The sequence below is a fragment of the Anomaloglossus baeobatrachus genome, chromosome 4 (genome assembly GCF_048569485.1).
Source record: "Anomaloglossus baeobatrachus isolate aAnoBae1 chromosome 4, aAnoBae1.hap1, whole genome shotgun sequence".
Taxonomy (NCBI): domain Eukaryota; kingdom Metazoa; phylum Chordata; class Amphibia; order Anura; family Aromobatidae; genus Anomaloglossus; species Anomaloglossus baeobatrachus.
Window position 1 is genome coordinate 458,964,076 of NC_134356.1, and position 24,498 is coordinate 458,988,573.

The 24,498-nt window shown below is 46.8% G+C and overlaps 1 protein-coding gene across 1 annotated transcript in view; it reads right to left on the reverse strand.

Moving 5' to 3' along the window:
* MRPL18 (mitochondrial ribosomal protein L18) overlaps positions 1-18,237 on the reverse strand; it is a 38,192-nt gene extending 19,955 nt beyond the window's left edge. Inside the window, exons 1-3 of the mRNA XM_075342704.1 lie at positions 18,074-18,237; positions 9,174-9,360; positions 8,222-8,453 (exon numbers count right to left, since the gene is read on the reverse strand). Of these exons, the coding sequence (XP_075198819.1) occupies positions 8,222-8,453; positions 9,174-9,360; positions 18,074-18,110 (456 nt within the window). The 5' untranslated portion in view covers positions 18,111-18,237. The remainder of the gene's footprint in view (positions 1-8,221; positions 8,454-9,173; positions 9,361-18,073) is intronic.
* Between the last annotated feature and the right edge of the window lie 6,261 nt (positions 18,238-24,498).

The window sequence follows — 24,498 nt, forward strand, 5'->3', positions numbered from 1 at the left end:
CCATTTCTGGCATTGCACTATAGGTCTCTGTCAGAGATCTCATCTGAATCACTGAAACCCCCCGGGGTGGAGATACAGACGCACTACATAAACGTGTGACCAGAGCCCGATCTGTACCTGAACTAGTCAGAAACCACCACTATTAAAATGGGATTTCCCGAGATATGAAAAATAGTGGTCTAGGGAGAATATGATAAAATAATAAAAAAGAGGCATTATTTACTTATTGCCCATCCAGCACTGCCCTTAGGCCTAGGACACACGGCGAGAAAAACGGTGCAAGTGAAATGCGATAAAAAAAATTCCACTCCGACCAATATTACTTTTAGACCCGCTCCCATAAGCAATTATTTTCTCAGCTCTAATTGGGCCGAGAAAACAATCGCAGCATGCTGCGGGTGCAATGCGATCCTGTTTCTCTCGCACCTATGCAAGTCTATGGGTAGAGAAAAACATCGCACTGCATTCGCATTACAGCGGTGTAACGCGAGCGCAGTGTGAGAATCGCATCAGCCAGCAACGGAGGAGAGAGGGAGACAAATCCCTCCCTCTACTCCACAGCGCTGGTCCGCCCCTTCTCAGTGCCAGCTCTCCCCCCGCAGCTCTGATCGCATGATCGGACCACAGTTGCATGACCCTCGCATGACACTCTGCTCCCATTGTGCTGCGAACGTCAGCAGAGTGTCATGCTAGGACTCGCACATGACCCAGTGTGGCCTCAGCCTTACAGTGCTCAGCGCCAGTGTTGTTTTATTTATTGACCGGTGTAGCCAACCTACTGCCTCAGTGATGTAAGGTACATGACTGTTGAGACTGGCTGCAGTGGTCACGTGTGGTATATGGCACATTATTGCAGCCACTTACACAAACACTGAACAGTCTGGGATTCAAAGTAATGCTTCTCCACCCCTAATTTGCTTTTTATATAACTTGGAAAAACCCAATTAAAGGGAACCTGTCAGCAGAATTTTCGCAAATGAACTAAAAGATTCCCCCTCTGCAGCTCCTGGGCTGCATTCTAGAAAGGTTCCTGTTGCTATTGTGCCCCCTTTAAGACCTAAATAAACACTAAAATCTTACCTTTTGGTACGCTAATGTAGTTTTATGGTCACGAGGGCGGGCTGTATTGCGTCCGTTATTCGCCCTCCTGCCGCTGTTCGCCGTCCCCCATTGCTCATTTACATACATGAGGCCGCCGCCTAGTGCTCCCGAGGTCTCGCGCATGCCCAGTGGCACTATCGCGGGACTGAGCACTGTGCAAATTGCGAGCGCTGGTGAGGTTATTGCGCAGGCGCGAGATTATGGATGGCGCTGTGAATGTCATCACCAGCATCATCCAAGTACCCGCCCATAATCTCGTGCCCGCGGTAATAGGTAACGTGGAGAATATGGCCAGCGCTAGCGCATAACAGTGGAGGCAGAGGGAAAAGCGCGGGCACGAGATTATGGGCGGGTACTTGGATGCGCAAGACCTCGGGAGCACTGGGCGGCGGCCTCATGTATGTAAATGAGCAATGGTGGACGGCGAACAGCGGCAGGAAGGCGAATAACGGACGCAATACAGCCCGCCTTCATGACCATAAAACCACATTAGCATACCAAAAGGTAAGATTTTATAAAGTGTTTATTTAGGTCTGAAAGGGGCACAGCAGCAAGAGGAACCTTTCTAGAATGCAGCCCAGGAGCTGCAGAAGGGGATTCTTTTAGTTTAATTGCGAAAATTCTGCTGACAGGTTCCCTTGAAATGACATATGAACATGATGATTACTCCGCTGTAGTATCTCCTCATAGCCAAACTGTAGACCAGAATAAAAAGGGAAATCTGATCACTACTGATGTTTTACATGGCAATCTAAAAGAAAAATAAAGCCAAATTTAAAACCTTGGGTCAATCTATAAAGAGAGTAATGGCATCTTTCAAAATGTTATGGTAAAGAAGAAACTCATGGTAAAGTGCAAAATTCTGTTTTCCTTGTCTTCAAAGCAAGTGTTTTCATATTTCAGAGTCACCTATATCTGCATCAATATTTGTGCCGTTTATAATTTAGAGCACTCCTGCACAACACACGGCCCGCGGACTGCATGAGGCTCGCCAAAGGATTTTATGCGGCCCAAATAAAACTGGGAGACTCTGCCTCTCATCAAATATTTTAACATTTCATTGCCGGGAAAGGGGCAGAGGAGCGCTCGCCAGCCCCCGCCCAAATGTACAGGAGGATACAGCAGTGTGATAAGGTCATCTAGCTACTGACATCACTCTGGTGCTGTCAACGCAGTGCCGTGGCAAAGCTGTGGAATGGAAAAATACGCACTCCATGGAGAAGCCGAAGATTAAATGTCCTGGCTATTACCGTAGATAGGAGGAGGCAAGGTATTACTGTGAAGGCACATTATGGAGCAAATTTGTGAAATGGGGGGGGGGACAGGATAATATGGAGCAGTGTGTGAGTGGATATCATGGACAATGGCAGTGAGTGTGAGGGGAAAAATTATGGAGAGGGACAGTGTGTGGGAGGATATTATAGAGAAGGCAGGGGGTGTAGGAGGATGTTATGGAGAAGGGCAGTGTGTGTGTGTGTGTGTGTGTGTGTGTGTGTGTGTGTGCGCGCATAGATTATAGAGAATGGTATTGTAAGGGGTGGGATACTATGGATAATAGCAGTGTGTGTGGGGGGATAATATGGAGAACATCAGTGTGTATGGGGGGATTTTATAGAAAATAGCGTGTGCGAGGGGATATTTAGGAAAACGGCAGTGTGCGTGAGGATAGTATGGAAACGGCAGTGTGCGTGAGGATAGTATGGAAACGGCAGTGTGCGTGAGGATAGTATGGAAACGGCAGTGTGCGTGAGGATAGTATGGAAACGGCAGTGTGCGTGAGGATAGTATGGAAACGGCAGTGTGCGTGAGGATAGTATGGAAACGGCAGTGTGCGTGAGGATAGTATGGAAACGGCAGTGTGCGTGAGGATAGTATGGAAACGGCAGTGTGCGTGAGGATAGTATGGAAACGGCAGTGTGCGTGAGGATAGTATGGAAACGGCAGTGTGCGTGAGGATAGTATGGAAACGGCAGTGTGCGTGAGGATAGTATGGAGAAAATCAATGTGGAGCAATATTATGGAGAGGGGCTGTGTGCGGGGGGGGGGGATATTTTGTGTAGCAAAATTAGTGGCAATTAAATATTCAGGGGCGCAGCATGGGAGATATTTTTATTTTTAAATGGCCTCCTGTCAGCACGTGCTGTAGAAAACTGAAGAAGATGGAGCTCTGAGCATGACATATCAATAGATGTAAATGAATATTTATGTTATTGCCTGCGTCTCATTAGTGCTGTGCTTCCTGTATGGTCCGCAGTCTATTCATGGCTGGAAACAACTCCCAGAATCTCCTTACTATTGTGAAGGACATACGGGGAGTTGCAGGTTCATGCGATAAAAGGGTATATTAAACTAACTCCAAACAAGTCCTGCACTCTCTCATACAAGGACTGGAAGACGTAGGCGGCCTTTCGAGGTATTGATGTTATGCGGGCTCTCCAAACTGCTGTGGGCATTGGGGTTCACCTGTCAATGGACCACTTGCTCTTTAAAATATCTGGGAGTATATGTGATGAGACATCCGGCTAAATTGTATAAAACCAATATCAATCTATATATGAAAAAACGTGGAATCCACCTTAGTTAAATGGAAGGACCTATCGTACCTAGGCAGAGCTAACCTATTTAAAGTGAGAGAATTTCCATATCTTCTCTGTCGTTTTCACACTCTCCCACTCCACCTGGCTCCTAAGGAGAAGAGGATTCATTACTTATACTGCTCATTTATCTGTGGTGGAGGGTAAAAAACCCCTGTATAGCCTATAAAGTAGTCCAACAGCTGAGGGGGAAATAGGGGGCACACTTCCCTGATATTAAACACTATAATTTAGCATCCCTGTTCCGCGTAGTAGTGGACTAGCTGAGGGGGACCTCCTGCTATGTCCAGTATGGCCTGGACTGCCGTCTCACACCGGGGCTGGCTCTTCCTGCCCTCTTACACGGAGCTGCTGGCTGAGGTGAGAGGGAACCCACTAATAACATCCACATGGAAGGCATGGCAGAAAATATGCCGACAATTCAGACTCTCTCCTCAGATGTCTCTCCTCCCACTCATTGGCAACACCCATTTCTAACATGGCCACTCTCATCCATTTTATAAGTGATACTCGCAGGGTATGACATCTGTCAAACATCTAGGCCACGAAGGGGTACTTTGCACATTACGACATCGCAAGCCGATGTTTGCGATGCCAAGCGCGATAGTACCCGACCCCGTCGCAGCTGCAATCTCTTGTGATAGCTGCCGTAGCGAACATTATCGCTACGGAAGCTTCACATGCACTTACCTGCCCTGCGACGTCGCTCTGGCTGGCGACCCACCTCCTTCCTAAGGGGGCGGGTCGTGCGGCGTCACAGCGACGTCACACGGAAGGCGTCCAATAGAAGCGGATAGGCGGAGATGAGCGGGACGTAAACATCCCGCCCACCTCAGTCCTTCCGCATAGCTGGCGTGAGCCGCAGGAGGCAGGTAGGAGATGTTCCTCGCTCCTGAGGCTTCACACACAACGATGTGTGCTGCCGCAGGAACGAGGAACAACATCGTTACATCAGCCCTTCCGAAATTATGGAAATGACCGACGCTACACCGATTACACGATTTTGACGCTTTTGCGCTCGATAATCGTATCAAAAACGCTTTACACACTACAATATCGACAGCGACGCCGGATGTGTGTCACTTTCGATTTGACCCCACCGACATCGCACCTGCGATGTCGTAGTGTGCATAGTACCCCTTAGAGGAACGCCGTATGTATTCCATGGAAGAGCTGCAGTCTAAATACCCTACCGTTACATTCCCTTCTTTCCATTGTATGCGGGTTAAGAGCTATGTGACAAAGATACCAGCACATCTTCCTGAGAAGCAATGGAGGCCATATCTGCTTGCATGGATCACTAAATCTAATTCTTTGTCTGGCCAAATAGCTGCCAACTACAAATGTATCCATGCTGCTCTGAATTGTGAGCAATCTCAATTTCTGCAGTGCTATTTTGAAAGCTCTGGACCAAACCCACAAATTCCTCCTTTCAACTCGTTTTCTAGAAATGAGATTGAAAATCTATGATAGATCTGATCTAAGCCCACAGAAGGGTCACAGAATGTGAGTGTTTTAAGTGCCGGTCTCCTGAAGCTAATGTACTCCACTGTCTGTGCTCATGCCCGGCTATTCGGCCCTTCTGTACTAAAATAGAACAGTTCACTACCACAGAGCTGACAAACTTTGGTCCTGATGAACCTCTATGGGCTATCTTTGGATATTTAGAGCCAGATAAATACACATGCTCTCCAGGAGCTTGTAAACTACTGCATTTTATAGCAGCAGCCTGTATTAGGCCCTGTGCGCACTTGCCGTTTTTTGCCGTGGATTTCCTGCATGTTTCACTGCAGAAAATGTTCATAACATCTCTGCAGTGATTCACCAGCAAAACCTATGGAAAAAAAATGCTGTGCGCACTATGCGGATTTTGACAGCTGCATGTTTTGCTGCGGGATTCCTGCAGCGAAAACAATTGCATGTCACTTCTTTTCCGCAGGTCCCTGCCGTTTCGAAGACTGGCAGATTAATCACTCACTGACTCTGGGTCGGCGGAGAATTGATCCCCGGTATCTGGCCAGATGCTGCTACCCATATAAAGTTTATGGGGAACAGAATCTGGCCCAAAGGGGTAGGAGTAAGCGCTTCATACTCACCGATGACCGGGCGGCTGTCACACTGCTCCCGTGGCGGCTCGTTCATCTTCCAGAGCCGGCTCATTATTCAATCTCGTATTCACGTCTTCCCTGCTCACCGGTGGCTGTGATTGGTTGCAGGCAGACACCCCCCGTTGAGTGACAGCTGTCTCAGTGCAACCAATCACAGCCGCCGGTGGGCGGGTCTATAGCGTGCAGTAAATAAATTAAAAAAAAAAAAACAGCGTGCGGTCCCCCCCCAATTTTGATAACCAGCCAGGATAAAGCCTCACAGCTGGGGGCTGGTATTCTCAGGCTGGGGAGCCCCACGTTATGGGGAGCCCCCTAGCCTAAAAATATCAGCCAGCAGCCACCCGGAATTGCTGCATCCATTAGATGCGACAGTCCCGGACTACTTTTCCCAGCTCTTCCCGTTGCCGTGATGCGGTGGCAATCTGGGTAATGAAGGAGTTAGTGGCAGCTGTGCCCTGCTGCCATTAAGTCCTAGTTTAGTGATGGCAGGCATCTATATGACACCCCCTCATCACTAAACTGTAAGTGAAAGTAAATAAGCACAAAACACCCCAAAAATCCTTTATTTGAAATAAAAGACAAAAAAATCCCCCCCCTTTCACCACTTTATTAACCCCTAATAACAGTCCTCCAGGTCCAACGTAATCGACAAGATGTCCCACGACGCTTCCAGCTCTGCTACACCTGGCACTCACAGTGAGCGCCATAAACCATGACTGCTCACTGTGAGGGTCAGGACGCAAGTGAAGTGAGCCGCCGGGATCAGCGGTGACTTCACTAATGTGACAGGTGGAGGACTCCAGGTGGAAAACTCCAACGGTCACTGCACATCAGCTGACTGAAGTCACAGCTGATCTTATACTCACCTTCTCCGGACACTGCTCTCCTGCTGTCCATGGTGCTGAAGTCTCTGGGCAGTGCTTTTGTCCCTCCGGCGCTCTGCTGTTTGCGGGTCAGCTGTGCACTGCATAACTGCATATGCATGAGCCGGCCTGGCTCATATGCAGTGCACAGCTGACCCGCAAACAGCAGAGCGCCAGAGGCAGCCGCGCGGGACAAAAGCACGGCCCAGAGACTTTAGCACCACGGAAAGGAGGAGCGGGGAGAACTGTGAAATCCCGCAGGGAACAACCTGTGGCAATTCCGCACCAAATCCGCAACAATACGCAACATACCGCATGCGGATTTTGGTGCGGATTTTTTGCGTTTTTTTTTTACCGCGGGTGCGGTAATCTTTCAGTGCCTGCAGAATTTTCTTAAGAAAATTCAATTTTCTAGTGCGCACAGAGCCTTAAGGCCATATTGCAAATGTGGATCCATTACCAAGCTCCTCCTTTTAAGATTTTCTAGACAAACTGTCATTTTTGCTTCAAATGGATTGGGCTGAGGCCTCCCTAAATAGAGAGAGAGGGAAAGGTGCAGGCCTTCTTCGCAACATGAGAAAGTTTCATCTTTTTGCTTCCACAACGCATTCAGGATGACATTAGAACCCGCTTTCAACCTACAGTGTGGTTTCAAGAGCAACGAATACTGGGAGAAGCTCCGGTATAGAATTACCTTTGGGAGAACCGCTGTATAGAGTTCTCTCTAGGTGTTGGAGGTCTATTCAGGTGTTGGTGGGTCCGCACAACTCTCAAACAGAGACTATAGTTACTCACCCAAGTTAAGTGATTTATATGCAAGAGGGGTACCTGTTTCAGACATGCTTTCTTCTCCCCTCCTTCCCTGCCCCCTCCAAATGTTTGGTTTATTTTTCTTTGAGTAAAAGTAACTCCATTTGGAATATATATTTTACTACTTATGATCTCATGGTAATGTGCTTGCATGTGATAACCATTGTCATATATATGTATGTTTCAAGTACTATGTGCATGTATGTTTGAGAGAATTTCAATAAAAAACAATTTGTTTAAAAAAAAAAAGTGTATATTGGGCTGACACAGAACTGCAAGTGATCGCTGTACTAAGCTTGGTGTTGCTGCATTACTGTACTGATGGTTGTTCTGGTGCTGCATTTATCTACTGATGGTGGTTCTGATCTTGTACATGTGTAGTAATAGATATTGTGCTTTATGGCAATGTTAAAACGAAAAAAATCATAAAAAGTTTGCTGAATTTCTTCTGTTTCTGCTCCAAAACCTCAGTGTAAGTTATGGTGTGTTCACAATGAGTTTTTGGAGAAGAAACTGAGCAGAAACTCTCCAAATCCTCCTGAAATAGTCAAAACTTTGTTCTGGTGTTGTATTGATGTACTGACCATGGTCCTCATGATGTATTCATGTAAATACCCCTTTAATATCTTTATTGGTTCAGCATGACGATGTGGAGCTTGGAGGGGAAATGCTGTGCATCTCTGTAGATCATCCTTTCTTCAAATTTACTAATTCAGTAAAAAAACCAAAAAACTTTCCAACTTACCGATTCGCTGCGGTAAACCCATGGGATCTCCCGAAAAGTCATGAAATGTATTCCAGCCTCTAAACAGCGCTGGGACAAGATTCGACCAATATTCTCACATGCAATAGCATCTTTCGTACTGTACAGATGTTTCTTCACGGCCCATTCTTGGGTGGAAGCAGAGAGGACGACGTTACCGCTACAATGTTCCACAGTCGCGGTCACGTGATGCCCGCTGCGTTCTAGACGTACCCTTAAAAAGAAAATGACTTTCAGATAGAAACTTTTCTCTTGTTGTAACTTTTCAATAGCGACCAAAATATTTTTAGCTCATCAATTTAAATTTGTTTTAGCAAAAATATGGAAAACGAAACAGTAAGAGGTTCTGTCGAAAAGACTGGTTGTTAGGCAGCATTTACCCTAGCAACCAGAACATCAGAAAACTGTAATTTATAGTATCATGCTCCAAACCATCACACTGTGACACTACATTGTTACTTTTTAGTGTCTTTTGTCCATTTTTTATTTGCGCCTTCTTTTTATTGTCTATTTTGTGTTCATCTGTGTGTTTTTTTGTTTGTGTTTTTTTTTTTTTTTTTTAACGTCCACCAATATGGGTGTGATTTGTTGTTTCCAGATATTTTGGGACGATTCATCAATTGCAACATTTTTAAAAAGTTGCTAAGTTTGTGCACGGCCCAGATATTTTGCCCTGAATCGTATGATATTTAGCAGAACATACAACTTTTAGGCCGAAAAAGACAAAAGTAAAGATCATTTTTGATTTGGTACAAAATTCATAACTCAGGTGCACCATTCTGAAGACTTTGTCATAAACAACATTAATGAATACCACAATATGAAAAAAGAAAAGTGACAACAAATGGATTGGCCATGATAATTGTGCAAAAAACGGCCGTTCGGTGGCTTATACTTTGAAATATATGGGATTAATATTGCCACTTTCTCTCACCTGTGCCAGTACTGACGTGTTGGCCACACTGTGCCCCATCCTCGATCCTTAACGGCCAGTGCCAGTCGCTCCAGGTTTCGAGGATTCCTATTGACGAAATCTGGGTTTACCATTTCATTCTCATTTGTATCGACTTCCACCACCTCGGAGGTCTGGACCTTGGTAGATGTACTGGCTGGGCGGATTGCTGTAAAAAACAAAACAAAAAACAAACATTAGTTATGCATATACTAGTAAGAAGAATCTAGCACCAATATCATCATCAACATATTAAAACAAGAGGAAAGAGTGAGTTTTTAATTGCTTGTACCTACTGGAGGTAATCAATTATGTCATGTATGTTAGAGCTACAAGAAGCTGCGATGTATAAACTATACTATATAAATAAGTGGTGTGGTGAGGTTATACACAGCATACACAGAAAGCGGACAGTGGTGTGGTGAGGTTATACACAGCATACACAGAAAGCGGCCAGTGGTGTGGTGAGGTTATACCCAGGGTACACAGAAAGCTGCCAATCAGTGTTGTGGTGAGGGTATACACAAGGGTACACAGAAAGCGGCCAATCAGTATTGTGGTGAGGGTATACACAAGGGTACACAGAAAGCGGCCAATCAGTGTTGTGGTGAGGGTATACACAGGGTACACAGAAAGCGGCCAATCAGTGTTGTGGTGACATTATACACAGGATACACAGAAAGCGGCCAATCGGTGTTGTAGTGAGGTTATACACAGGGTACACAAAAAGTTGCTAATCAGTGGTGTAGTGAGGTTATACCCAGGATACACAGAAAGCGGCCAGTGTTGTGATGACGTTATACACAGGATACATAGAAAGCTGCCAATAAGTGGAGTAGTGAGGTTATACCCAGGGTACACAGAAAGCGGCCAGTGTTGTGGTGACGTTATACACAGGATACACAGAAAGCGGCCAATCAGTGGTGTGGTGAGGTTATACACAGGGTACACAGAAAGCTGCCAAACAGTGGTGTAGTGAGGTTATACACAGGGTACACAGACAGCTGCCAAACAGTGGTGTAGTGAGGTTATACACAGGGTACACAGAAAGCTGTCAAACAGTGGTGTAGTGAGGTTATACACAGAAATCTGCCAAACAGTGGTGTAGTGAGGTTATACACAGCTACTACGCAGGTAGTACACAGAAAGCTGCCAATCAGTGGTGTGGTGGGGTTATACACAGGATACACAAAAAGCTGCCAAACAGTGGTGTGGTGAGGTTATACACAGAAAGCTACCAATCAGTGGTGTGGTGAAGTTATACACAAGAAGCTGCAAATAACACACAGGATACACAGAAAGCTGCCAATAAGTGGTGTAGTGAGGTTATACACAGGATACACAGAAAGCTGCCAAACAGTGGTGTAGTGAGGTTATACACAGAAAGCTGCCAAACAGTGGTGTAGTGAGGTTATACACAGTTACTATGCAGGCAGAACTCCGAAAGATGCCAATAAGTGGTGTGGTTGAGGTTATACACAGGATATACAGAAAGCGGCCAAACAGTGGTGTAGTGAGGTTATACACAGAAAGCTGTAAAACAGTGGTGTAGTGAGGTTATACACAGTTACTATGCAGGGAATACTCCAAAAGATGCCAAACAGTGGTGTGGTGAGGTTATACACAGCTACCGTATATCAGAGAACTGCTATAGATACAGCAGATAAAACAAATATTTTTTTTCACAACCCAGTAAGTGACACATTACAGGATCAGGGTCTCAGTCCCTATATCATACTGATCTCACTGCTTTTAAATTACACTGCAAAAACCTACATAATCTGAAAAAAGTGAGAGCAGCATGCCCTTACCACTATTAGAAAATGTCCAATCATGACTCTCTAATCTAAGAGAAGGGCACTGTTACTCTTGGGCCGCCTCCATTAGATTGCCCTGCAATGATGGTGGACATTGGTGGCCGCGGGCGAGCTCATACAGTACATAAGAGGCAGGGCGAGCCTGAGCCAGACACCGCCGTCTCATGGGCACCACAGCATTGGCAGGACATGGTACTTCTGCACATTTTGGAATCTGCAGCATAGTACTGCTCAGGGGATGTGGGTACAAGTATACACAGTCCAATTCCTGCATTGTGGGGAAATAAAAACCCATTGATACTATAGGTGTACAGCAATGAGGGCAGCGACGGGTCCGATAAGAGCAATGCAGACTCTCCACATACAATGGCAAAAAAGGAAAGGTTATTTTACCTCCGTCATCCATTGTCAGGAGATCCATGTATAATCTCTTGGTTTCCTTTTCAATCCCCAAATGTGGATCATATAAAGCTCATGTGAATGGAGTAGAATAGTGCCCCCATATGACCCCTTCTCCAATCAGTCTATAGGGATGGTGATAACGTGTGCACTAAACAGGTTCACTTATGCGAGGTACAGGACCCCCAATCTTGTGATCAGTGGGTAACGAATGGTCATATCTAGTGATGAGTGAGCAGTACCATGCACGGCCCTGTACGCAGAACGAGCAATGGATGCTCAGATGGGCATGACTCAAGCACCTGAGTATAATGGAAGTTATTGGGGAATGCCAGAATTTGTCCAGGAAATCTTAGGCTGCTTTCACACATCCGTTTTTTGCTGAGCGGCACAGTACCTAGCTCTGCAGAAAAAACGCAACCTTTTTTTTTTGCCGCCGGTTGTGTTTTTTCCCCGCATAGACTTGCATTAGCGCCGTATTGTGCCGCATGGCCTTGCGTTGCGTCTGGTTTTTGCCGGATGCGGCATATTTAGCCCATGCGGCGGCCAGATGGAACTTTGCCTGGCACGGTTTTTGGTGCGGCCAAAAAAACGCATTGTGCCAGATCCGGCGCGATTTATAATGCAAACCTATGGACGCCAGATACGTTTTTTTGCACTGAACATGCTCAATAAAAAGCCGCATCCGTCAAAAAACGGACGGGCCGCATGAAAAAACTTATGCAACGGATCTGTTTTTTTCACCGCATCCATTGCATAGGTTTTTGAGCTGGATTGAGCCACACTGCAAAGACCGCATGTGTGAAAGCAGCCTAAGGGGTACTTTGCACACAGAGATAAATCTGTGGCAGATCTGTGGTTGCAGTGAAATTGTGGACAATCAGTGCCAGGTTTGTGGCTGTGTACAAATGGAACAATATGTCCATGATTTCACTGCAACCACAGATCTGCCAAAGATTTATCTGTGTGTGCAAAGTAGCCCTAAGGCTATGTGCGCACAAGTGCGCTCTGCACCGCACTGAAAAGGTGCGCTTCAGAACGCAGCTGAAAAGCTGCGCTCTGAAGCGCATGGTGCCGGCGAGAACGTGCGCTCTGCCTGCAGCTCCTGCCATAGACAGAGCAGGAGCTGCAGGCAAAGCGCACGGAAGAAGTGACATGTCACTTCTTGAACGCAGCGCTTCGGGCAGCAGCCGAAGCGCTGCGCTCTAAGACGCCACGTGCGCACAGACCCTGCACAATCTCCATAGATTATGCAGGGGACGCTGGATGCATGCAGTTACGCTGCGCTACAAAGTGCAGCGTAACTGCATGTATTTACGCAGCGTGCGCACATAGCCTTAGAGTAAAATGCTCAGGTACTTGAGTCCCGCTCATCCGAGCCCCCGAGCGTGGAAGTGCTCACTCATATCCTAAGAGATCATACATTATTCTATGGACAGGAAATTACTGTAAGGCCCTGTGCGCACTAGAAAAAGGATTTTTCTCAATAAATTTCATGAGTCTGAAAGATTAGTGCACTTGTGTTCAAAAAACGCATCAATAATGCACTGAAAAGGCATGGGTTTTTACTGCGTTTTTTGTGTATTTTTGATGCGTTTTTTACGCAGGTTGATCCCTGCGGGTTTTTTTACTATTATCTATGGGAAAAAAACAAGTGACATGCTATTTCTTTTTCTCAAGAAATTCTGCAGAAGAATGTTCTTGAGAAAAAAAAACGCAGTGTGTGCACAGCTATTTTTTTTTCCACAGCTTTTGCTGAGGAATGTCTGCAGAAAGGTTACAACCATTTTCTCAAGAAATTTCTGCAGCAAAAACGCAAAAGAAAAAAACCCCACGGGTAAAAACGCAGTGTGTGCACAGGGCCTACTTGTGGGAAAGCCTCTTTAAATGTGATATTTTGTCACATCTTACAGACCGTTAGGCTATGTGCCCACGCTGCAGAAAAAGCGCGGATTTTGCCGCGCATTTCTCGCGGAAAAGCCGCGGATTTTCCAAAAATCTGCAGCACAGCTACTCCCCAGCCAATTCTATGGCATTTGGGAAATGCTGTGCCCACGCTGCAGATTTTTCCGCAGCGGAAATCGTGCGGATTTTCGTGCGGAAAAATCTGCAGCATGTCAATTATTGTTGCGGATTTCTCCGCAGGGTCCCATATACTTACCTGCCTTGATAGAATACAACGATGTCACTTTCTCCGTCCGGTGTACAGGAGCGCGGTGGATCCAGAAAAGTACAGGAAGGAAGAGGTGGGCGGGGCCTGCACGAGCTCTGGTCATGTGACAACCAGAGCTAGTTCAGGCCCGCCCACCTCCAGCACAGTGCACCAGACGCTGACAGTGACCCGGCCGCCGGAAAGCGAGGTGCTGCATGATGGAGGTAAGTATGAGCACCCCGATCACTGCAGCACTTGTTCTGCATTGAGGATGCAGTGCCAAAGCCATGGTACTGTGTCCTCAATGCAGAATGTCCGCACTATAGCCGCAGGACATTCCGCAGCATGGAAACAGAGAAAGTTCTGTTGCGGATTTCTGGGAGCACCTGCGGAATATCCTGCGGATATATCCGCAGGACACTGTCCCCGTGGGCACATAGCCTTATCACTCAAAAAATGTTTTCAGTTCTGGAAATTTTTCCTAAACTAGGACTTTGACTGACAGCTCGCTCTGCACAGATGCGCTGCAGGGGAAGGTGTCAATTACAGTGGTAGAGGAGCAAACAGCTGGAGGAGACTACTGGAGACTGAGGTCTCTATGACAAAGTATGCGGCTCCCTGGAGGAATGAAGTTCATATTCGTCCAGTAGCCTCACATGCAGTGATGAGTGATGTGGCCGCACAGCATTGTTAGGCTATGTGCGCACATTGCTTTTTTTAGACGCTGCGTTTTTGTGGGTTTGTGTTTTGTCGCTAAAAGCACACAAAAACACCCCCGCGACAAACACGCACCAATAAAAACGCATGCATTTTTACTGCGTTTCGGTGCGTTTTTGATCATTACATTTTGTTGTGTTTTTGCAATGCATTGTAGGGGTGGAAAACAAAGTAAAACGCAGGAAAGAATTGACATGACCATTTTTTTTTCCAGCTCAAAAATACGGCAAAAAAAAAAAAAAAAGCTGTGTGCGGATAGCAAAAATGAAAAGTCATAGACTTTGCTGGGGAAGCAGTCATGCAATTTGAAGCCCAAAATTGCACAAAACCGCACCTGAAAAATGTATAAACGCCGCGAAAAATGCACAGTGCGCACATAGCCTTACACTATAGGGCATGTGCGCATGTTGCATAATTTCATGCATTTACGCTGCATTTAGAACTGCAGCGTAAATGCATGCGTCCTGCGTCCCTAGCACAATCTATGTAGATTGAGACGTGCGCACAATGCTTTTTTTGAATGCAGCGATTTGGATGCTAAAATTTTGACCCAAATCCGTGCGTTCAAAAATGCAGCATGTCAATTATTCCGTGCTTTTTGGATGCTGCTCCCACTCTATGGTTGGGGCAGCAGCTGGAGCGCATGAAATCGGCATGTAATCTGCTGAAACACTGCATCCATTACGCAGTGTTTCTGCAGCGATTTGAAGCGCACATGCTGTAAAATCACTGCAGAATTCTCTGCAGTGACACGACGCAACGTGCGCAGATAGCCTTATGCTACATAATAACAGCCTCTTGGGACAAGTTACCTCTAAACACTTGTATTTGGGCCTAAAAAGGTTTTCAATTGGGTTTCAATAAAGATTTTGCACTAGTTTGTTTCCAAACTCTTTGTTTCCTTAAGCCATTAACTTTGATGTGGTCATACATAAGCTGAGTGGAGCTCAGAAAAAGACTAAACTATTCCAAACTCCCCCATTGGACCGTCAGAATGAGCTCACTGAGGGATTTTCAGTTAAATCATTATGCAGCCAGCAATATAGAGAGCAACACAGAGGATGTCCAAGGGAAACTGAACATTTTTAACGAAACCCAAAAATACATTTTCATTAGAAATACATGCAATCAAAATAAAGATTGGCCCCAAAAGTGAAGCCTTTAAGCCACACACACTTTTTTCCACCACATTCGTATTTGTGAGACATGGGCTTCATGAATGTGGGGCTCACCCGGAACATCATATATGAACAATACTCACAAAGTTCGGGATATTTGGCTTTCTTGTGAAATCTCAGGGTGATGCTATAATGCACTCTAAAGGGGGCTTTACACGCTGCGACATCGCTAATGCGAACTCGTTGGGGTCACGGAATTGGTGACGCACATCCGGTCGCTTTAGCGATGCCGTTGCGTGTGACACCGATGAGCGATTTTGCATTGTTGCAAAAACGTTCAAAATCGCTCATCAGTGACATGGGGGTCCATTCTCAAAAATCGTTACTGCAGCAGAAACGAAGTTGTTCCTCGTTCCTGCGGCAGCACTCATCGCTGCGTGTGACACCGCAAGAACGAGGAAGCTCTCCTTACCTGCCTCCCGGCCGCTATGCGGAAGGAAGGAGGTGGGCGGGATGTTACGTCCCGCTCATCTCCGCCCCTCTGCTTCTATTGGGCGGCGGTTCAGTGACGCTGCTGTGACGTCGCTGTGACCCTGAACGAACCGCCCCCTTAGAAAGGAGGTGGTTCACCGGTCACAGCGACGTCGCCAAGCAGGTAGTGTGACGGGTCTGGGTGATGTTGTGCGGCACGGGCAGCGTTATGCCCTTGTCGCACAACAGATGGGGGCGGGTACCCACGCTAGCGATATCGGTACCGATAGCCCTGCGTGTAAAGCAGCCTTTAGGCTGCTTTCACACATCCGTTTTTTGCTGTGCGGCACAATACAGCACTTTGCAGAAAAAACGCAACCGTTTTTTTTTGCCGCTGGCTGCGTTTTTTCCGCATTGACTTTAATTCGTGCCGGATTGTGTCACATGGCCTTGCATTCAGTCCGGTTTTTGCCGGATGCGGCATATGTAGCCCATGCGGCGGCCGGATGGAACGTTGCCTGGCACGTTTTTTTGTCCGGCAAAAAAACCCGCATCGCGCCGCATCCGATGCGGCGCTTTTTCCAATGTATGCCTATGGATGCAGCAAAAACTGCATCCGGCCACCGCATGCGGTTTTTTGCACTGCGCATGCTCAGTAGTGTGCCGCAACCGGCAAAAACCGGACGGGCCGCATGTAAAAACTTATGCAAAGGATGCGTTTTTTTCGCCGCATCTGTTGCATAGGTTTTAGAGCCGGATTTAGCCGCACTGCTAAAACCGGAGGTGTGAAAGCAACCTAACCTTTTAATGTGACTGTCTCTAAACTTTTGCATGCAGATGTCCAACTGTTCAATGTTTCAGTACTTTTTACACAACTTGCTGTTTTCTAACAAGGAGCTTAATGGCAAAATTCCCAATCGACCAATACATTTCAGCATTCATTTAGAATTGCTATTTACAGTCCTCATCATACTGCACATATTTTGACATCATGAGACTAAAGGAAACTTTACACGCTGCGATATCGGTCCCGATATCGCTAGTGTGGGTACCCGCCCCCATCTGTTGTGCGACACGGGCAAATCGCTGCCCGTGCCGCACAACATCGCGCAGACCCGTCACACATACCTGCCCGGCGACGTCGCTGTGACCGGCGAACCGCCTCCTTTCTAAGGGGGCGGTCCGTGCGGCGTCACAGCGATGTCACTGAGCGGCCGCCCAATAGAAGCGGAGGGGCGGAGATGAGCGGGACATAACATCCCGCCCACCTCCTTCCTTCCTCATAGCGGCCGGGAGGCAGGTAAGGAGAGGTTCCTCGTTCCTGCGGCGTCACACATAGCGATGTGTGCTGCCGCAGGAGCGACGAACTACATCGTTACTGCTGCAGTAACGATAATCGAGAATGGACCCCCATGTCACCGATGAGCGATTTTGCACGTTTTTGCAACGATGCAAAATCGCTCATCGGTGTCACACGCAGCAACATCGCTAATGCGGCCGGATGTGCGTCACCAATTCCGTGACCCCAACGACTCCACATTAGCGATGTCGCAGCGTAAGCCCGCTTAAGACGACACATGACAATTGATCTGCAGTACCTGACCATTGTGAGGCTTCAAGAGGGATGTTCTCAGACAGAAGTGGCCACAGAGCTTACAGAGTCACAGTGTCATCAGCAGGTTGTACGGAGATACAAAGAGACTAGAAGAGTCACAGAAAGGCATAAGTGGCCAGCACTTTCTCCAGACCTGAATCCAATAGAAAACCTATGGAATCAATTGAGTCTCACTAATCTGTACCCCAAAACCTCAATGACCTGAGGGCTGCGCATTAAAAAAGGAGTGTGATGCCATGGCTCACCAGACAATAGCTCCACTTGTGAACAGCAGAAGACGTCGTTGTCAATCTGTAATTGATGCTCAAGGCCACATGACAAGTTACTGACACGCTGACTCTTTTAGGTGGTATACCCACTAATGTTATTGGCTTTTGTCTCAATAAGTTGTGTGAGGTGAGGGAATCACCATTGTATCCTTCTACTTCAGGATAAACTATCACTTTACCGTGAAGGTTTTCCATAAGTTTAATAGGAAAGCCACATATCCCTGTCTATGAGGGTGTAAGGTGGGAGATCCTCAGGGCACTGTCACAGTTACAGACTGCACTGCACACATGAATCCCCCCGAGCACGCCATTACCGCCCCTCACCCTGTAGCAGCCCGCGGCTTCTCCTGAGCACGGACATGGCCGCACTGAGGTCACGGGGACATCTGCGCGCGGCAGCACTGGACGCCGAGGATCCTGCACGAGAGGAAGGGCAGAAGACGCCGGATACTAGTGACCTGAAGGACCTTCCATGACGTCATGACAGGGCGGAGCCACGCTCTGTGACTGTAGGAAGTGTAAGGCACGTGACTGGTCACGTGGGTCTGACATCACCAAACTAGGTCCTTGCGCCGCGCTGTGTAATGTCCTCCACATCAGCGGAGAGAAGGAATCTAGCTGCTGCACAGCCTCTTTCTGTACAGGAAGTGGGACATGCTGCCTATCACTGAGGATAGCGATAAATAATACGAGCTGGGAGTTTATTGATGAAGTTTGTTTCTTATTCAGTAGTTTCTTTTAAGGCAATTTTTTTTCTGTTTTTTATTTATTTTTATTTTTTTAACCAATTTTTTAGAAAATTAAAAAAATCACAATAATAAAATATAATGCCCTGATGTGAACACACCTAAAAGAAGCTCCAAAATACAAAACTGACACGAATAATGGGCATGAAAGTGGGCACCGAAGGGCGGTATTGAAAGGGTTAACGGGCTGTCACTGCAGACACATAGATAAGATCGCCCCGCCTCATACTCCGGTCACTGCAGACACATAGATAAGATCGCCCCGCCTCATACTCCGGTCACTGCAGACACATAGATAAGATCGCCCCGCCTCATACTCCGGTCACTGCAGACACATAGATAAGATCGCCCCGCCTCATACTCCGGTCACTGCAGACACATAGATAAGATCGCCCCGCCTCATACTCCGGTCACTGCAGACACATAGATAAGATCGCCCCGCATCATACTCCGGTCACTGCAGCCTGGAGCAAGCGGGTCCCGGGCATCAGAGATGGCATCACAGCGGGCAAGTGACCAATGGATATGAACAAGTACCTGGTGTTTTTAATGGTGTTAAAGGGAACCTGTCAGGTGCAATATGCACCCAGCACCATGAGCAGTTGTAGATGTATATTGCTAATTCCTGCCTAACCATCCCTGTATACACCAGCATAGATAAAGAGAGCTTTAGAAAGAGTATTTCTAAAGATCCTATATGATATGCTAATGAGTGCAGGGACTAGTCCCCTGGGCGTTGCTTCCCTGGCCAGTCAGCCCTATTATCATGTTAGTACGCCCCTGTGGGCATGCTATCATGCTAATGAATGTGCAGCGTCAGAGGCATGGTCACTCACCTCCCCACTGTCATCCCCGCCCAACACTGGATTTTGGCTCAGTGCACATGATCGCGGACTTTCGGTCATGTGCACTACTTCGATTTGAAGCCGTGATGTGTATAACCGGCTTGATAGTGCGCATGACCAAAACTCTCGGGTGATGCGCACTGACCCGAAATCCAGCGCCGGACAGTAATGGCAGCGGAGAGGTGAGTGAGATCATCCTCTGATGCTGCACAAACATTAGCATGTTAGTACACCTACAGGGGCGTACTACTAACATGCTAATGGGCCGACTAGTCAGAGGAACTAACGCACAGGGGACTAGTCCCTGCACTCATTAGCATTAGTGTGAGTAATGTATCACAGTCCCAGGTAGAATTTGTCTCTAGGATGATGACATAAGTGTTCCCCTATGTTCTCTTAGACCCGCAACACACATCCGGTTTTTTGTACGTGTGCGGTACGTATTTGCACGTACCGGAGACACGGAGACCAATGTTATTCAATGGTAGATGGCACACACACGTAAAATCACACGGAACGTGTGTCCATGTGATAAGTACGTGTGTGCGCTTTTCTACCCGGACGACATGTCCGTTTTTGGCCGGCAGCACGCAGGCACAGACCCGCTAAAGTCTATGGGTCCATGCCTGCACGGACCGCACACGGAGTATGTCCGTGTTCAGCACGTATGGTCCGTGTCCGTTTTTCATCACAAAATCTGAAACACTTGTTACCAATCTATTAGGTCAATAGAAAGCAAACAACACCAGGATCTCATGATGAATGATTAAACTCGTTAATTGGGTAAGAATGCGGTCCTTTAAAAACGGACGGCACACGGACTGCACACGTACGTATTTTATGTCAATACGGACATTCCACACGCATACACGGCTCGCATACGCCATCACACGGATGCCATACGTACCGGAGAAACGCCCCTAAAAATGGAACACGGACTCGAAAAACGGACCGTAAGACACGTACTTTTTTTTGCGGAAGTGTGTTTTAGGCCTTACAGGGGTATTCTCAAGCAGGCAAGTGATCCTATCTGTGGGCTGGCAGATAATGTCCTTATCGCTTGGGTCTGACCTCGCCTGATCACACCAGGAGCCTTGGATTAATGAAGTGGTGGTTGGTTGTGTGCTCTGCTCCTCTCTGACTCTGCCGGTCTCCATTTTCACTTTTTCCCCCTCTTCTTTCCGTGTACTTTTATTTCTCTGTCGCCGCACCCACAATAAGGGCTTGTTTTTACAGGGCAAGTTGTAGATCTGAAGACTCCATCCCATATTATGTACTGAAGAAAGCAAAAAAGTAACTTCAAAGTGGGGCGAAATGGTGAAAACCCGCAATTCCAATATAGTTTGGGGGGTTTAATTTTGACCATAAAACAACTGATGACTTGACTTTTCAGGTCTGTAACATTGTGGCCATGTAACACTTGTATATTTTCTTTATTACGCTCCCAAGCAATGAAATTACAACACCAAGAAGGGAATCAGATTTTGTGTTATACCATGCCTGATGAAGAGACTTGAGTAGTCTCGAAAGCTTGCAATTATTACCATCTTTTCAGTGAGCCATTAAAAGGTATCAACCACTGAGGACTTCAGTTCTTTTAAACAATTTTTTTAACACCAAGAAGGAAACATTCTGGAATTATGGAAATCACGAGAGCGATAAAAATAGAGAAGAAGAAAAAGATACTGCACATGGAAGAGCAGCACAACCTATGCAGTGTGTCCACCCATATCCTGTCCACCATTCGATTCGTATTGAATTGATGATGCCCTACAACTTTGTAATTCACTTTTTTTCTCTGTCTCGTTCCATTTTCAAGATAAAAATGCTAACTCCATGTTCCACCAGGTGGCGCTATAGGTGGTTTCATTGCGTAGCGCATGGATACTTTACTATACCTAGACACCACTTCTATTCCTATAGCTGCCGCCGTTCTCAAGATAATGGCGGTGGACAGGATATAGGTAGACACACTGTATATACAGTATATATATATATATATTTATTTATATTCAGTACACATAATTCACTCTAATAGAGAAATGTAGTAAAGTCAGTTAGGCAGTGGCACAGATAATATAATAAGAGCCCATACAGTGAACTGGCAAAATGTCTAACAGCAGCAAGTAAGACCAAATGTAAATGCTGAAAAAGACTGGTCGGTCCGGCCACAGGAAGGTGCAACAAGAATGTGTATACCACTAACAGAGCAATAGCTGTTCTCACATAAGGAGATGTAACCTGTGGAGAGAGGAGGAGGGGTGGATCACGCGGCAAAGCCCCACGCGTATCACCGTGACTGCGGCTTCATCAGGGAAAACATATGCGATAACGATAGAAATGTTAATGGTATGCAAATGATGAAAAAAATAGAAATAACATTTATTCAGCATTAAGTATGAGCACCACACACATAAATTCCGTCACTTACAGCCTCGGCTGTTATTATTAGTGTATTAACGGTTATCTGAGGTATGTTCCTCCACACCCCTTCATGGCAATGCCCATCAGGTCTCCAACTGGGGACTGGAGGCCATCATTGAGGTCTATCCTCTTTAGTGATGGGTCCCACTTTTGTCCTGGATACAATAATAGCTGGAGATTGCTATAGAGCCCACATGGGCAACACCATGAAGAGACCGACACAAGAGAAGTCTCACAAGATTATGGCGTAATGTACAGTGCCTGAACCCCTCAGATGTTGCCTAAACCTATCAGAATCTTCTAAAGACACGACATCATCATATGGACTGTCCCATATTGTTTAAAGGTATAGTACTCTTAAGCGGGCTTTACATGCTACGATATCGCTAGCAATTGCTAGCGATATCGTACGCAAAAGCACCCGGCCCCGTCGTTCATGCGATTTTGTGTGATCGCTGCCGCAGCGAACATTATCGCTACGGCAGCGTCACACGCACATACCTGGTCGGCGGCGTCGCTGTGACTGCCGAACAATCCTTCCCTCAAGGGGGAGGGACGTTCGGCATCACAGCAACGTCACCGCGACGTCACTAAGCGGCCGGCCAATCAAAGCGGAGGGGCGGAGATGAGCAGGACATAACATCCCGCCCACCTCCTTCCTTCCGCATTGCGGCCGGCGGCAGGTAAGGAGACGTTCCTCGCTCCTGCGGTGTCACACACAGCGATGTGTGCTGCCGCAGGAGCGATGAACAACATCGATAATCAACCATTACCGATTTTTGGTTTTGGGACGACCTCTCCATGGTGAACGATTATCACCATTTTTGAGGTTGCTTAAGGTCGCTGGTAAGTGTCACACGCTGCGATAATGTTAATGACGCCGGATGTGCGTCACTAACAACGTGACCCCGACGATAAAACATTAACAATATCGTAGTGTGTAAAGCCCCCTTTAGTGTATGTAAACTTTTGACTTTGCAGAAAGTAATAAAAATGCCTTAAAACATTCTCTCTCATTATTCTGGCATTTGGCAAATAGAAATAATTTTGGTAATCCTAATTGACCCAATACGAGAAAGATTTACTGTATTATGTTTTCATGTCAGATAGTGAGAAAAGATGATAATTACTTACCGGTAATTTGGATTTTCCAGAGCCATGACAGCACCGTTCGTGGGAGAGAGTGTATCTGCCTCAAGGAACAGGAAACCTTCTTTGAAATAAAAGGGGCGGAACTTCTCCAAAGCCCCATTAGGTTTTAGAACCATAGAGGTAACCGCCTTATTAATAGACATATCCATCACCAAACAGGAGAAGCCCCATTGTGCTGTACATATTCCACTCACCGTGAGGTCTATATTGTGTGTGTGTATATATATATATATATATATATATATATATATCTATATAGCACCGTACATGAGAGAATAAAATAGGAGAATTCTAGGGTGGGACCACCGCAGAGAGCATCTTTCTCTCAAAACATAGATCTGAAAACCCCAAACCAAACGATAGTGCTTGAAAAAGATGGAGGGTTATAACCACACTGCAGCCTTACAATGAATATATAGCCCTTGTAAAGTGGGCCCCAATCACCTGAGGAGAGGGCTACCCTGACGCTGAGTATGCCAAACTAATGGCCTCCCTCACCCACCTAGCAATAGTGGACCTGTTGGCCGCTCTCGATCTATTTGGACCGCCAAAGAGAATAAAGATGGAGGAGGATTTTCGCCAGGGTTTTTCCTCAAATACCTGAAGACGCTTCTCCTGACATCTAAGAAATGGAAGACCTGTTCCCCCTGTGATCTAGGATTTTCACAGAAGGAAGGCAAAATAATCTCTTGCCCTCTATGAAATTTGGAATTGACTTTGGGCAAGAAGGCTGGGTCTGGTTTAAATATTATCCTGTCATCCAGAATAATGATGAATAGAGGGGTAATGGAAATGGATTGCAATTCACAAATATGCATGGCTAATGTTAATGCCACCAACAAAGCCACCTAAAGGGTGAGGGCCTTGATGGTAGCTGAAGCGATGGGCTCAAAGGAGAGTCTTGTGAGGGAATTTAGTACCAAATTAGGATCCCAAGGGGCTAGCTTAGGACCTGTTAGCGGCCTAGAAGTAAATGAGGCCCTGATGAACCAGTGCACCCAAGGATGGTCAGCAATTTTTCTATGAAAGATTGTGCCTAAGGCTGCCACCTGCACTTTTAGTGTACTGGCAGACAGACCCCTTTCGAGACCCTTTTGCAAAAATTCCAACACCTCTGTCAGCAAGACCTGTTGTTGCCTAGATAACCTCCACCCTAAAAATTCAAGGATTTTTTCCTACACCGCTGCATATTTGGTAGTGTACCGCCCCGGGACTCGGCCGGCTGCCGAGCCGCTCAGATCCGTGATCGTCGTGGGTGGCTCGAGCGCCTCACGGACCCGTGAGTCACGTCGTTCTGAAAGGGGGGTTGGCGCTACACGTAGGGACTTCGGTGGGGAGGTCCACGGCCGGGGCCGTGGTGGTTTGTAGGGGAATTTAAGTTCGTGACGCCACCCACGGGTTGTGGTAAATGGATGGACACCACCGCTGCCATTGACTAGGCCTCCCGGGGACAGTGTTGTGCAGCTTGGTGTTGACCCCTCCGTGGGTAGGGGAATGATGATCCTGGGGGCCCGAGGCAGGCGCTGAGGCGAGGGGATGGATGCGTGCTGGGGCTCGGTGCGGTGCGGTGTGCGGCCCGAAG